General features: G+C 45.1%; 1 protein-coding gene across 3 annotated transcripts; it reads left to right on the top strand.

Moving 5' to 3' along the window:
• The first annotated feature begins 9 nt into the window (after nt 1-9).
• On the top strand, nt 10-9183 carry cndp2 (carnosine dipeptidase 2). Of its 3 annotated transcripts, none has more exons than XM_023827937.2 (12): nt 10-150; nt 1723-1809; nt 2302-2445; nt 3309-3471; nt 3909-3997; nt 5624-5824; nt 5922-6006; nt 6168-6328; nt 6520-6684; nt 7323-7464; nt 8134-8281; nt 8384-9183. In XM_023827937.2, the coding sequence occupies exons 2-12, from the start codon at nt 1750-1752 to the stop codon at nt 8448-8450; spliced, it is 1425 nt and encodes a 474-aa protein (XP_023683705.1). In that variant the 5' UTR covers nt 10-150; nt 1723-1749; the 3' UTR covers nt 8451-9183. The 3 variants fall into 3 exon arrangements, with proteins under 3 accessions (XP_023683705.1, XP_023683704.1, XP_023683706.1); XM_023827936.2 differs by lacking the exon at nt 10-150 and adding an exon at nt 921-1135; XM_023827938.2 differs by lacking the exon at nt 10-150 and adding an exon at nt 1290-1308.
• The last annotated feature ends 5874 nt before the right edge of the window (nt 9184-15057 follow it).

Below are 15057 nucleotides of genomic sequence, written 5' to 3' on the forward strand. Positions count from 1 at the left end.
AACTGACGTCATCTGTGTATAGTAAAGAAAACAGCCAGCTTAAATAACAGTCAGATTCAAACGTGATTCTGCAAAGTTACAATCGCTACTGGTTTATAAAAGGCACAAAACCATCGGAATGCGCCAACTGATGCACCATCCAGACACTGGGTATGTTAAAGCAGCGATTCTCAACCCATGGGTTGCGACCCTAATTTGGGTGGCGGCAAGACTAGGAGGCGGAGTTGGAAATATAAGCATTTTAGAACCACCAAGCTACTTCCTTGATCAACGATCAGATTTCTCAACCCCAGTCCTAGAATGAACCTATATAAACTGGTCTTGGGTCTACAAATGCTTACCGTAAAACTTGTGAATATACTCAACCAATAAAGGAGCCAAACCACAGATGCTTAATTTAAAATTCACTGGCACATCCAATCAGATTTGTGCGATTGGCATTGATTCACATCAAAATTGGGTCGCGGTGCAAAAAAGGTTGAGAACCACTGTGTTAGAGCCACACCTCCAGCTCTTGTACACTGTGACAGTATCAAACTGTTCTTGTGGGTAGTAGAATGCTGTGAAAATATGCGATAACAGCCTCATCACGTTAATAACCTTTTGTCAACCAACACGCTAAAATGTATCACAATGTGGTAATGATTAAATTAATATAACGTCATCAATACACGCAGTTAAATTCATATACATTAAGGTAGGCCTACTAAAATTGTTTTACTGTTTTAATCTCAACAAAGACTCAAGCTGTGTCCTAAATACATCCCACAATTTTTAATATTTAACCATAGAATTTACAGTTCGCACATACAAATATGACCCAAATTGCTTCAGTATCACTTAACTGTGGTTCTACCCTTGTGTAGCACAATTGACTTGCAAGTTCACTCGCCGTGGAAGATTGGAACACCCCTTAGCGACCGGAACTTCCTAATTGCGTCACCGGTTTCAGCGTGTGGTTACGCTATGCTAGATGCTGCTACAGCCGGTTAACCGGTGCTTATTATAGTGTTATCGGGGCTCTCGTCTTTGCTGTGCTGGTCGCTGATGTCTGTATAGCTAGGACTTTAGTCCTTCTGATGCTCCAGAGCATCGTTTTTTTGAACAGTAACAAGTGCCTTCAAAAGTCTTCTAGGTAACTGGCTAATTCCGCTAAGCTATGTACCACCAATATGTACAGTAAAGTATTAGTCACTATATTAATAGTTTTGTTCGCATTCGCTTTTAATTCGATTTCGGTTCCTCCCGATTTAATCCCACCGTATATTATGAGCGTCATGTACCGACGCATCATCGCCCTATCACAAGGTGAAGAATCGCTATGTGTTTGCAAGAAAACGGAAGAAAAGGGGAATTTGCATGCTCGAATTGACATATGCGCTGCATATTAGCAGGTCTTAAATATGTTTATACATGAAACCTGGTTTCTGGTTCCTTGGCAGCGTCGCGTTGTTGCACCATTTACATGTGTGCACGGTAAGGTGATTAAGTGTTGCGGTTTGTTACATCAGACTTGGAAACAATCTGGCTGTGATATTTGGTAGCAGTTACTATCTAACTGGACGCTGTGACCTTTGGTAAAAGTTACTGGTAGTTGATTTGGTTCCCATTCTCCTTTCGGTTTTGCCGGTGTCAGCACGATGGGTGGAGTCAGCCTTTATAATCCGTGTTAAAGGTTTCGTTTTCTCAGCAGTACAAAGGTTTACCTTCTTTGATCTGCAGGATTTAGGGTCCCGGCTTAGAGTCAAGATGTCCTGTCTCCCAGCGCTGTTTAAGTACGTGGATGAACACCAGGAGGAGTACATTCAGGTGGGAAATTCAGACGCTTGGTCATGTTTAAGCCATGCTCTGTGTCAGACAAATCTGTACTGACCATTTTAGATAACGTAAATGATGTTAAAGATATTGATGTTAAATCCTGTGGCCACCAATCGAATTCATTTGCTTTGAGGTGATTTAATGCTTCTTAAAATTTATGCTTAGGAGTTCACATCCTTGTCACGTCTTGTGATTCGACAGTGACACATTCTTTCAGTGCTGGTTCACTCTTAAAACGGGAATAGAAACTTTTTTATTGTAAAAAGTGCCGATTTGCACATTCTCTAATCTCCTGATAATAGCAGCTGTGAAAGAGGAAGGTGTAGCATATTTAAATCGGTCTTTTGAACAAAATTCAGGTGTCGACTAGATGTAGCATTTTTTTTTTCACTCTGTATTATGCATTTGGAATAATGGTAATTTCTGGAGAAAAGACAGCTCTCTGAAACCTTGTGGGAAAAACATTCTATGATCCCCTTCCAGAGACTGGCAGAATGGGTGTCGGTGCAGAGCGTGTCAGCCTGGCCAGAGAAGCGGGGCGAGATCAAGAAGATGATGAAGATTGCGGCTAAGGACATCGAGAGGCTTGGAGGCTCAGTCGAGCTGGTCGACCTCGGAAAGCAGAAGGTGAGGTTGGAGCTCCAAGCGATTCGGGCTCCAAGCACTGAGTGACGCCTGTAAACAGGTCATGGGGCGAACAATGGAATGAATTACTTCTAAACATAAGCTAAACATAAACATGTACCTTAACCAGAGGGTTGCAGGTTCGAGCCCCGGGTCCTCCTGACCCCATCCAAGTGTCCTTGAGCAAGACACTGAACCCCAAATTACTCCCGGTGAGCTGGTTGGCGCCTTGCATGGCAGCCTTCACCACTGGTGTGTGAATGTGAGTGTGGATGGTGAATGTGAGGCATGTATTGTAAAGCACTTTGAGTACTCGTAGGAGTAGAAAAGCGCTATATAAATGCAGTCCATTTACCATTTAACCACTTTTACTGTGTTCAACATGAGAAATCATCAAGTTGTCTAAGTCTCTAATACAGGGGTCTCCAACTCCGGTCCTGGAGAGCTACTATCCAGTAGGTTTTCTATCCTACTTGGCTTCTGATGAGCCGTACCTGTTCCTGGTATTTACCTGAGAACAGGTGTGGCTCATCAGAAGCCGGGTAGGATAGAAAACCTACTGGACGGTATCTCTCCAGGACCGGAGTTGGAGATCCCTGCTCTAATAAATAAGCTCATGTTCACCTGATGGAGTCTGCCCAAGGAGTTACAGCTGAATATTATCAGGTCATTAAGATTTATTGCCTCTTCTGGTTTTGAGGAGTGATCTTGTGACCCTTTTACGTAACCGGTGGTGTACCAACGGGAGCAAAGGTGTCCGGCCGCTTGAGAAGGGCTTCCCGTTTCCACACAGACAGAACCTGGTGTGAGTCCTTTAGTAACTTCAGAAATGTCAGGGAGTTCATTTCGGCGTCTCTCCACCTCAGCTGCACAGCGGAGAAGAAATCCCTTTACCTCCCATCATTTTGGGCCAGCTGGGCTCTGACCCAAAGAAGAAAACCGTGTGTATCTATGGTCACCTGGATGTGCAGCCAGCCAACATCGACGACGGTTGGGACACGGAGCCCTTCACTCTCGTGGAGAAAGATGGTGGGAACACTTTCATTTTCAGATTTTCTCATCCTGTTGGTACTTGTGTTGCAGGTTTCCACTGTTTTGAAAATCAGCATCAGGTATTTCTGGTTCATTAATGAATGAAGAATCCACTTATGTTCAGAGTTCAGGTTCACGTAGATAGACTCCTTTACAAAACTGAATTGACCATCGATCTCTTATGTAATGCTTGTGAAGTCCTTTGTGGGTACCTGGAGAATTTCAGGCACTTAAACCATTTGTGCAGAACCTAGGGCGTGTTTTTGCTGCAAGAATTAAAATCCTGGTTGTCTTGGTAATATTGTTGAAAAATTTGGCAGGAAAACCCACCGGCTTTGTGAGGAAATATGGGAATAGCATTGGATTTCGACGTGTCTGACTGGCTTCCCTAGCTGCCCTTTCTCACATTGCCTCCTTGACATTGTGCTTTCCAGGGAAGCTGTATGGACGAGGTTCCACCGATGATAAGGGCCCAGTTCTAGCCTGGTTTAACTGCATCGAGGCCTATCAGAAGATCCAACAGGTACTGTTTTATGTGGTTTTCGAATGTCTCGTTTAACGTCTGGGAAGGCAATCCACAGCTCAGTTCCGGGAACGGGCCCAGACTTGCAGGCGTTAAATCACTAAGCCAGGAGATTTGACCTTTAGGTATCAGGGTATTCACCCAAAGAATGATTTAAGGCCTTCTGGAGTTTAATTTGTAGCTACTTGTGGTATTTGATAACATGTCCCAAGTTCTGGTCTATTTTCATTTGGGAGTCACAGTTAAGGGAATGAGTCATTACCGCCTGACCATTAATTGAGTAATCACTGAGTTTGAATAATAGTCAGCAATGTAAACTTTCCTGTCAGCGTAACACTTTACAAGTCTACATGAACAAGCTTGACGAGCAGTGAGCTGTATAAGGCTTAAGGACAACTCGGAGACATTGGGCAGCAGCTGTTCCTGTCCTGTTTTGTTTTTTCAGTAGTAAAAGTATTATTAGTACTGAAGTATGATCATTCAGTAATAATGGTTATTACTGATAATGTGCAATGTGTATATATTATGTTGTGGGGTTATTATAGCTACTAAAACTGAAACTAGAAGTGAACAAAATATTTTTTATGTTATATTTAACTGTAATTTTAGTAGGCCTACCTTAATGTTATCCCAATACCTACTGTCAAGGTTAAAACAGGGCTGGTGGCATTGCAAATTATTGGTACAATCTTTCACACATTCAATTTTAAGTAAAGTTATTGATTGTGAGTGTTTTGAAATCGGTGTATTAAACTTTGTTTCAGGATTTCTCTGAACGCCTTTTACTATAATTGTATGGTTTTTTTACTTTAATATTTCTAGGAATGATTCCTCACCAAAATACTTCACACTTTGTCCTTAGTGGTTTCATGTGCAAGGCATGTGAGTCACTTCCAGTATGGTATCAAAACATGGTACTGAAAGGTAAAATTAATACTGAAAGTAAATGAAAACTGAACCAAAACTTGAAATGTTCATGAATTAAAAACAAAATTAAAACTATTTGTACATTCTTAAAAGAAACTGAAACTAAACTAAAACTGAAAAATAAAACAGAAAACTAAATAAAAACAAAAACTAATGCAAATTTCAGAACTGTAATAACCCTGGTGGGGGCCAAATGCCCCGCCCCCCAGTAATAAAAACAAGTGATTTTGACCATGTGGGGAGATTTTTTTGGTCTGCACAAGGGGAAACTCAATTTTACAAAAATCTGTGATTGCAACCTAAAAACTAAAAAATCATAGATGGGTTTAGGGTTATGCCCATGGAAATGAATGGACGGTCCCCACAAAGATCTGAAGAGATGCACTCTGTGTGTGTGTGTCCTACATTGAGCTCTGCTTGATGTCTAAGACAGGGTTGTGTGGACGAGGCGTTGGTTAAGTCACGCTCAGTCCACAGGTCAGCTTCAAGGGCCTGTGTTTACAACCTGATAAAACGGCAACAGTGATGTTTAAAAGTCCATTTCTCGGTACCCTTAAACACAGCAGAACCACACAGTCTCTTGTGCCCAAATGGTTAATCTATTCCAGGTCAGCATTGATTTTTTATTTTTTTTTTTGGTTTTCATCATTTTAAATGTCCCTGTTCTATACTGCCCCCCCCCCCCCCCCTCGCCAACAGGAGCTGCCAATCAACATCAAATTCTGCTTCGAGGGAATGGAGGAGTCGGGCTCAGAGGGCCTGGACGAGTTGGTGTTTTCCCGGAAGGATTCCTTCTTCAAGGATGTGGACTACGTGTGCATCTCTGATAACTACTGGCTGGGCAAGAAGAAGCCCTGCATCACTTACGGGCTCAGGGGAATCTGTTACTTCTTCATAGAGGTAGGAGGCCTCGCGGTGCCCCCATCTTCCTGGAGGCTTGTGTGGAGGTTCTTTCACGTCCTTAGGAACCGTCTGATCTTGTCGTTTCTCGGCGCAGGTGGAGTGCTGCGATAAGGACCTCCATTCCGGGGTTTTTGGGGGCTCCGTCCACGAGGCCATGTCTGACCTCATCGCACTAATGGGTGAGTGTTCTCAACTCGCTTTCTAAGGGGTCTGGTTCCTTTTTTTGTGGCTGGGAACTGGCTTCGCGGATGTCCTCCTGCTCTCTGATGCTTTGTTTTGTTCGGTTTATCTGATTTTTGGAACCTTGAGTCGTGCTCCTTGTCTTCATCGCGTCCTGCAGGTTGCCTTCTGGATAATAAGGGTAAAATCTTGGTGCCGGGAATGTACGACAGCGTCGCCCAGCTGACCGAGGAGGAGAGGAAGCTGTATGAGAAGATAGACTTCGACTTGGAGGAGTACTGCCAGGATGTGGGGTGCTGCAAGCTGCTGCATGATACCAAGGTGCTGTCCGCACATCTGCCTGCGTCGGGTTGAGGAAAAGCTAACAATTGGGACCGTCTGATTTATTTTTTTTTGGTTTGCGTGTCTGGGTGTGTTTACTGAGGGCGGAAACAAAACGCGGGGTCTTGCGGAGACTGAGGAGAGGATACAGAAGAAGCTTGGTAAGGGCTTGGGATTCCCTGTATCCGCAGGAACAAATCCTGATGCACCGCTGGAGATTCCCCTCCCTCTCCCTTCATGGCATCGAGGGGGCGTTTTCCGAAAGTGGGGCCAAGACCGTCATCCCGCGCAAGGTCACCGGAAAGTTCTCCATCCGCCTGGTACCTGACATGGATCCCAAGACGGTTGAGCGTCAGGTACGGCCTGGTTAACGTCTCTAGGGAAGCTGAGGAATCTTCTGCTCCGGAAAAAGTAACTGTTGTGCCAGTAGTCTGCTTTAGTCAAACCAACAGCATCTAGGATTGCATTGATTCTTTTTTATATATCTCACTCATCTTGTTTGCCTTGTTCTCTCCTAACGAGCTGCTTATTCTCTCCAGTTAAATACTGCTTACATGTCATTGGATGTTATCTCCAACTTGTTCTCTTGCCACAAAGCTTTAAAACGCCTCCATAATATATTCCAGTAATAGTGTAATGAGCTGTTTTCTGCTTTCGATGAACTTTAATTTATGGCCATTAGTTGCACTGTTATTGATTATGTATTTTATTACCTGTTTTAAGGCTTGGGATTTTAGCCAGCAGCACCCCCTAGTGGAAGAAGCAGAAATTTAACTGAAACGTACCTTTTCATCAAAAATGAAAGTAAATTGAATTATAGGTGTTTTATGCATAAAAATTGTAATTAATTCTACTTATAATATGAATAAGTAGAGGTTATTGTTTCACATAAAGCTTTAGGGCTGCTCGATTACATAGGAGCTGGATAGTATACGTATAAAGGAGCATTGGAGCTTCTTGGTAAGGACCGTCTGTGTGCGTTCTCACTCTGCAGGTGATGGATCACCTGAAGCTGAAGTTTGCTGAGCGTGACAGCCCCAACAAGCTGAAGGTGTACATGGGGCATGGGGCAAAGGCCTGGGTTTCTGACTTCAACCATCCACACTACATGGCGGGCAGGAGAGCCATGAAAACAGGCAAGGGAGTGCGGCTTTAAAGGCATGCAGAGCGAAGGTGCAGGCAGACGTGCAGCCAGGGTCATGCGTTACAGACATCCATCCATCCATCCATCCATCCATCCATCCACTAATCAAGGGAGTGCGGCTTTAAAGGCATGCAGAGCGAAGGTGCAGGCAGACGTGCAGCCAGGGTCATGCGTTACAGACATCCATCCATCCATCCATCCATCCATCCATCCATCCATCCACTAATCAAGGGAGTGCGGCTTTAAAGGCATGCAGAGCGAAGGTGCAGGCAGACGTGCAGCCAGGGTCATGCGTTACAGACATCCATCCATCCATCCATCCACTAATCAAGGGAGTGCGGCTTTAAAGGCATGCAGAGCGAAGGTGCAGGCAGACGTGCAGCCAGGGTCATGCGTTACAGACATCCATCCATCCATCCACTAATCAAGGAAGTGCTACTTTAAACGACTGCAGATTGTAGATGCAGGCAAGCAGCCAGGTTCTTTTGACATCCATCCATCCATCCATCTTCTGCCTGCTTGTCCTGGTAGGGTCACATGTAGCCTAGAGCCATTATAGAGCAACTGTGCCACCTGCTGGACATACGGTGAACTGAACGCTTAGAAACGGTCTGGTTTACGTCGCACCGTTTAGCGAACCTCTCCCTGTCCACACCTGCAGTTTTTGGAGTGGAGCCAGACCTGACGAGGGAGGGAGGCAGCATCCCGGTCACCCTGACCTTCCAGGAGGCCACCGGCCGCAACGTCATGCTGCTGCCCATGGGCTCCTCGGACGATGGTGCACACTCGCAGAACGAGAAGATCAACCGGTAACGTGCGCCGAACCTGTCCGGCCTCCCGTTTGAGGGTCCTGTCCGGCCTCCTGTATGAAGATCATGGTTGCTCCTTCTCACCCTGTGCTGTCCTTCCAGGTCTAACTACATCCAGGGAATCAAGATGCTGGGAGCGTACTTCCACGAGGTCTCTCAGCTGGAGTGATGCGATTGGTCCCCGTGTTGACGTCCACGACGCAAAGCTGACGTGCTTATTTTTTTCTTTGTTCGTTTTTCAAGATCCTTGAATCAAGCCCTTTATCCCTTTATCAGACGGAATAGATCTATGTGGGAGAATAAGCAGCTGAACACCCTGCAATTGTAGCCATGGTAACCTGTGCAGTTTATATACAAATAAAGACTGTTTGATTATGAACAGAAATGATTTGTTTCTGCAGTTGGCAATCAAATAAACAACGTTATTGGATTTCCCACATTCTTGATAAGTATTACCTCTGATGCTCTAACCATCAAAGGGTTTCACGACCATGAGACAGATTTTCTTCTTTAATAGGTTTCTGATCTTCCCAGAGACAATGTGGACCGTTATAAGGCAATATGTGAGATGGGGTTTAAAGGTCCTTAACTGATGTCTGTGACTAGGCTCAGTCTCAAAATGAGATGTTCTCTGTGTTATTCCTGACAATTCAAAGGGATGTCACTCATTAAAAAGCAATAGCCCTACATGCCACTCCTGTTCAGTCATAAACTGCTTTTCACAGATTTTATCATCCTAGCAGGAAGCTAAGATGGGTGCTGTGTCTGACTCTATGTAGTAAAGGTTCACACTGAGCCAGGCTCAGGAAGCCGAGGGCATGAGGCAGGGAATACTCCTCTCGTTTTTCTCCATTTTCCTCCACTTTCCTGCGGGATCAATAAAGTTTTCTGATTCTCTCACAGAGCTGAGCTGGGATTGTCTCTGACGTTTGGTTTCTTCAGTCCTCGAGTCCTGCCCGTAAGGTTAATCATTAGAGAGAAGTTGTACATGTTCGGTAACTATACACCTCTTTAAAGTTGTCAGACCATCCATCCATCCACCTTCCATACCTGCTTGTCGTAAGCAGGGTCCTGGGGGTCCAAATCCTATCCCGAAAGCTCTGGGCACAAGGCTGGGAATAGCCCAGGGTGGGGCGCCCACCCATCACGAGGCACATTCACACACCAGTCACTCTGATGGACAATTGGGCAACTCCAGTTCACTGTGTTTAAGGTTGTCAGGACTTCTTAACCTCTAGTGTTTCTGAATACAGTATATGCAGATAGCGTTAAGGTGCAGCCGTACTTTTTGATAGGTCTAAAATGATGGTGGTCAGTATAAGTAATTAGCATTAATTAGTGAATTAGGGTCCTTTGTGTTCCTGGGGACAGGCTCCCGGCTGACTGTGACCCTATACTGGACGATGATGATGAACCTTTCATTCAGCCCTAGGATGAAACAGCTATTAGTAGAGTACCTGACATAAAACTGCTAATATTCATTAAAAAATGAAGTTTTGTCATTTGAAAGGGTCTGTGCTCTGGGTCACCTTCCGCCCCCACCCCCCAACCAAGTTAATATACCAACATGGTGCCTTCATGCTCCTGATTGGATAGGACAGGCATATTCTCTTTGAGCTGACCCCCCCCCCACCATCATCAAGCCTGCGAGGACAGGTGGGAGTGACATGCTGCCGGTCCCGTTTTACTCCCCTCCCCCGCTGTGGAGGTCACTGGTGTCGCATGCCCGTTACTCTGCCCCAGGTGCAGCACAGGCCGCGGTGGATAAATCAGGACGGACAGAGTCACGGTGGACGGGTACCTTCAGGTGACGGCCCTTTGTGGGATTCGACTGGACACCGCAGCTCTGCCCTAGAGACTCGTTATCCCTGCTCCCTCTTCATGTGCTATTTACATCCATTAAAGATTCTCCTTTGACTTTCAAATATATTATTATTTTTTTTGTTTTCCATGCTTTGATGTGTGTCCGGTTGTCAGCGGCTGTTCTGGGCCTCCTCAGAAACCTCAGTGAGCGATGATCTGGCAATGTGATTCGCCGTCTGGGATCATCCAGTTTGAATTCATAGGTCATGGAGGGAAGGATTTCAGACAGACAGACTAACAGACACACTGACAGAAAGACTGACAGACGAGTCTCCCCCCTTTATGTCACTTCACCTTTAATAAAGACGTACAATAGTGCATGCTTTTGCTGGCCGAAAGACATACGAAGAGTATTTTCCCTTTTAAAATAAGAGAAAAGCAAAAATAGCATTTGTTTATCAGTGAACCAATTATAGATATACAGTCATGTGTCGCATAATGATGTTTGTCAGTGATGGTCCACATACAGTGTTGCCAAATTTCACGAGCAGGGGCCTTGCTAGAGATTTTGGGCCCCATAAAGGCATATCATATTGCGCGCCCCCCCCAGTCCAGACTGTCGCTCAGGGGCCCTTGGAATTGTTTTAACTTTCCTCTGCCTTATAGACCCCCTGCTCCCAAGACAAACAAGCAACCTCACCCCTGAAAGGAAGCCCAGAATAAGCCCACTATGCAAAGTAAGATGGAGTAATCAAGCCCCAAGACAAACCCAAAATACACGTGGCACTGTTTGTCCTGTGTTTGCCATATTATGTGTGTTCCTGGTACATAAACATGCATACAGCAGTAACTGAAATACTGGAAGCATGGTTCTAAAGTTTTCATTTATCATTTTCTTTTGTTAGTGTGACAGTAAACATTTTACGGTTTGCCATGAAATATGGTCCTTCTAACACATTTTACACAAATTATTGGATACTGAATTCATGAATATCTCAACACAAAGAAAAACACTGAGAGAGATGCAAAAATATTTTATATATCTGCATAACAACTATTTCTAATTAACCTGTAACCACTTATTCAATATCAAATTCTGGCCAAAAATTAAACGTACACGATACAATGTGATGCAAATTCTTCAATTAATTGAGCTAGCCAAAATGGCTGAAACTATCTATAAAGGAAATAAGTGCGCGAATCAGAAGAAGAATGCGGCAATACAGCAACTACAACAAACCGTAAAAGCATGTTCCGAATTTCAACAGTTTTTATCGTGATGATCCCCCCGCCCCCGCTTGGTGAATAAATATCTTTTGTTTGGTAAATCAAAATACTGTCAAAATACCATATACCGCGGTATAATGGACAGTATGACGGCATGCAAAATTAAATTAGATTACGTCGAAGATTAACTTTATTGATCCCAGGGGAAAATTATTGCCCATAAGCAAAGTTACACATATTCTAAATCGAAGGCAGCATTTGATGCCATGATATCGTTTACATTTTGAGCTATTTTATGCGCATTAGTCATATGTATGTCAGCATATGTCAATCGTTTGATCAATGATGATTGGCTCTGCAGTATTACTGTGAGTAGTATTTTAATTTCTTTGAAAGGTATTTCTGTTGTATTCTAAAATTAACAGGTAAATGAAACTACACTTTACATACAGTATTTATAGTTAATTTAAGCCGTTTGTGTATCATATAATTTCTGTTTTTACTACATGCTAAGCGACACGAATAATTGCATCTTCGAGGAAGTTGCATTTTCAGGCCTGTCCCGTCTGAGCGGTCATTACACTCAATGGGCACTAGATGGCGGCGTATCACTGCATTTGCTTATGAACCCACACGGAATGCCGCGCTAAGCAGTTATCACTGACAGAGCTTTAGTTATTAAATGACACGCGTCTTAGTTCGCCATCTGCTTCTTAAAAAACAAAACCATATGAATATATCAAGTACAGATTCACGGTTATTTTTGTCTGAAAAATATGCATCCCTAATCTGCCTCGTGACAGTGTACTAGGTCCTGTATCAATTAAAAAAAATAAGCAATTTATTCTACATTGTAGATGGAAGAACACAAAACTTATTTCAATGCTTTTGCCACAGAGCCATTGATATCATTCATAATTCATTGAGGTGACGGGTGTCACAGCGCCGTGCGAGAGGACTTGGGAGAAAAAGGCGGAAATGGAGAAGGAAAAAAGCCCGCGAATCAACCGGCATTCAAATGTGACCCGGATCGACTCCAGAGGGGGAGCCAGGTGGAAAGGGGAGGGCAAGCAGGCACGAGAGACCCAGGTGAGGACGAGAAGGAGCGGGGGGATTAAATGGGCCGATTCTGCAGGGGTCATTATGACCCAGGATTATAAAGATGCTTGTGAATTGGGGCAGAAATGCTGGCTTTAGTCAGGTCCGTCGGGGATGCAGGACGGCAGGATGGATGGATCAGAGCTGGGGGAGACCAGACCACCTGAGCACGGCAAATGTGACCCGCCCAGCCAGCCTGTACCACGTAGTGCGATGCAATGGCTTGTACCGGTTGCTCACATGCATGTCATATATACTGCCATCCAGCAGGGGGCAGGATCATTGTAGTTAGTCCCTCAGAAACTGCAGGACATGCATGCTGAAGGACAGACAGAAGGTGGACTGAGAGCAGGAAGAGACCTGGGACGGTGTGTGGATGGGCTATTTCCCGAATTATTCTTTGAAGTTCTGCGCTCAATTTGTCGAGTGACATGTTTTTGAATTTCTCATCAAATGTTTGGTCTCGGCGGAGGTGACGTGGTGCAAAGGGCAGGTATCCAGAGAGAGTGCTTCAGGAGGCCACCAGATGCTGTGCACAGACTCGGTTCTGCCGGCTGGTTCTGTACCTCTGTATCCTCCCCGTTGGTGCCGCTGGACCTCAGGATGCATGTCTGAGTGCCTGATCCCCAAACGGTGTCTGCTGTGAGCTTCTGAGCGCGTTGGGCTGCTGCCTTCCCTAGCCTGCAGCCTAATGAGGGAGGATTGTGTTGGCAATTTGCTTCACGTGGCGCCATCATCTCGGAGGTGACCGCCACCACCCCACAGTGTGAGAAGGTCTAGTTTAGTGTACGCCGTGCTGATCACCCTATTATACTCTGCCTCTTAATCCTTGACATACTTAAGCCAGATGGACCTCATCCCCTGCCTGTAATGCACTATAAATGAGCTTCACGGAGCTGTTCTTATCCCCTGTAACTGATAAACCAGCTCAGCCTTAATCCTACATGTAGTTAATAGGATGCTCCCCCGCTTTACCCCCCGTCCCCCCTCCCCCTAAACTCGCCCGCCTCCTTAGTGCCCCCTCAGTGCCACAGGTGTCCAATGCCGTAGGGCCCGTGAGCCTGCAAGGCGACTCGGAAAACTGAGAGTAAAGACAGAAACGAACTGCAGATGAAATCCTGATCTGGCAGCGAATCGGGCTCCGGATACACTGTCAGTCCAAAACATGTGGCTCATAACGGATGTGTCCATTACTTCGGTTCTCTCGTAATTATAGACAATAAGTCTTGTCGGTGGGTTAAAGCTCAATAAAAGCTAGCAAAATCCAAAGGAGGGTAAGGCAACTAATTTAAAATAACTGAGCCAGGCTTTTCAGAACTTAATTTCCCCTGTGTGTGGATAACCGATCATTCTTAATCCATTAAGATTTATTTTGTCGTTTGTAATGCTAAATGGCTTTGCACCGGTCTCAGGTATGACTTTGGAGCCGTCACTAGGTTAAGCGCCCAACGAACTCCATTACTCTTTCTGGACGATGTGTATTAATTGCTTTGAAAATCACCTTATAGTGCGGGAGGCAAAGGAGACATTTACAAATGGAAACCTTTCGGCTCCTCAGCCGGTCGCTCAGAAAAACTCCTCTGGCCTCTGATGCTGCCTCCTTCTACGTCCCGAGCGCCTTTAATTAGACGGCGGCCCGTTCGGCGTGGCTGCAACGCCGACGTTAACAAAGGGGCCTTTAGCTTCCCCAGATACAACACAGCAGGAAGCAGAATAGGTCTCATTCCGGCAAGCACTTAGCTATTTATACACTGTAGCAGAACACACATCCATTTAAAACAGCTCAGTGCTCCTGTGTTCTTTATATCGCCCTCTTATGGCCAGCCTTTGTCAGTGCCATTGGCCGTTAGATACATGAACACAGCAGGGCCAGAGAGACATTACATCACAGCTGCCATCAGATGTTTTTAATCATTATAAACTCCTGCAGTCCGAAACCATGTGGTGAACGGGTGATACTAACTAAACTGGATAAGCAAGATGGATAGATGGATGGATATATATTATGGATGGATGGATGGATGGATGTATGAATGGATGGATGGATGGATGTATGAATGGATGGATGGATGGATGTATAATGGATGGCTAGACAGATGAATGGATGGATGGATTGATGTATAATGGATAGATGGATGGATGGATGTATGAATAGATGGAAGGATGTATAATGGATGTCTGGACGGTTGAATGGATGGATGGATGAATGGATGGATGGACGATGGATAGATGTATAATGGATGGATGAATGAATGAATTGATGGATGGATGGATGGGTGTATTAACCCTCATTCACACGCATGGGACCTTTCAGGGCTGTGGGCTATGGTGAGGCCTGATGGTGTCTGATCAGAGCGTCTCGCTCGCGGCTGCCTCAGGCCGTCCCCCTCAGATCGAACCCGCGTCGGCTAACTGAGCACTCAAAGCGATGAAAGCTAAACAAAGGGATTCCGCCGAGCCGTCTGTTCTTGCATCACGTGACCGGTATGGGACCAGGACGCCTCTTTCCGGAGGCTTTTAAACCAGGAGGCGTAGACAGCTTCCTGTGGGAGTGTTTGTTCCGCCCTCAGTGGCGTGTTCCTCGCACGGACAAGGAGAACAGAACTGGGACATGGTTACAATCAGATTGATCTGCGGCCCTCTGTGGT

Source organism: Paramormyrops kingsleyae, chromosome 23 (genome assembly GCF_048594095.1).
Source record: "Paramormyrops kingsleyae isolate MSU_618 chromosome 23, PKINGS_0.4, whole genome shotgun sequence".
Lineage (NCBI taxonomy): Eukaryota > Metazoa > Chordata > Actinopteri > Osteoglossiformes > Mormyridae > Paramormyrops > Paramormyrops kingsleyae.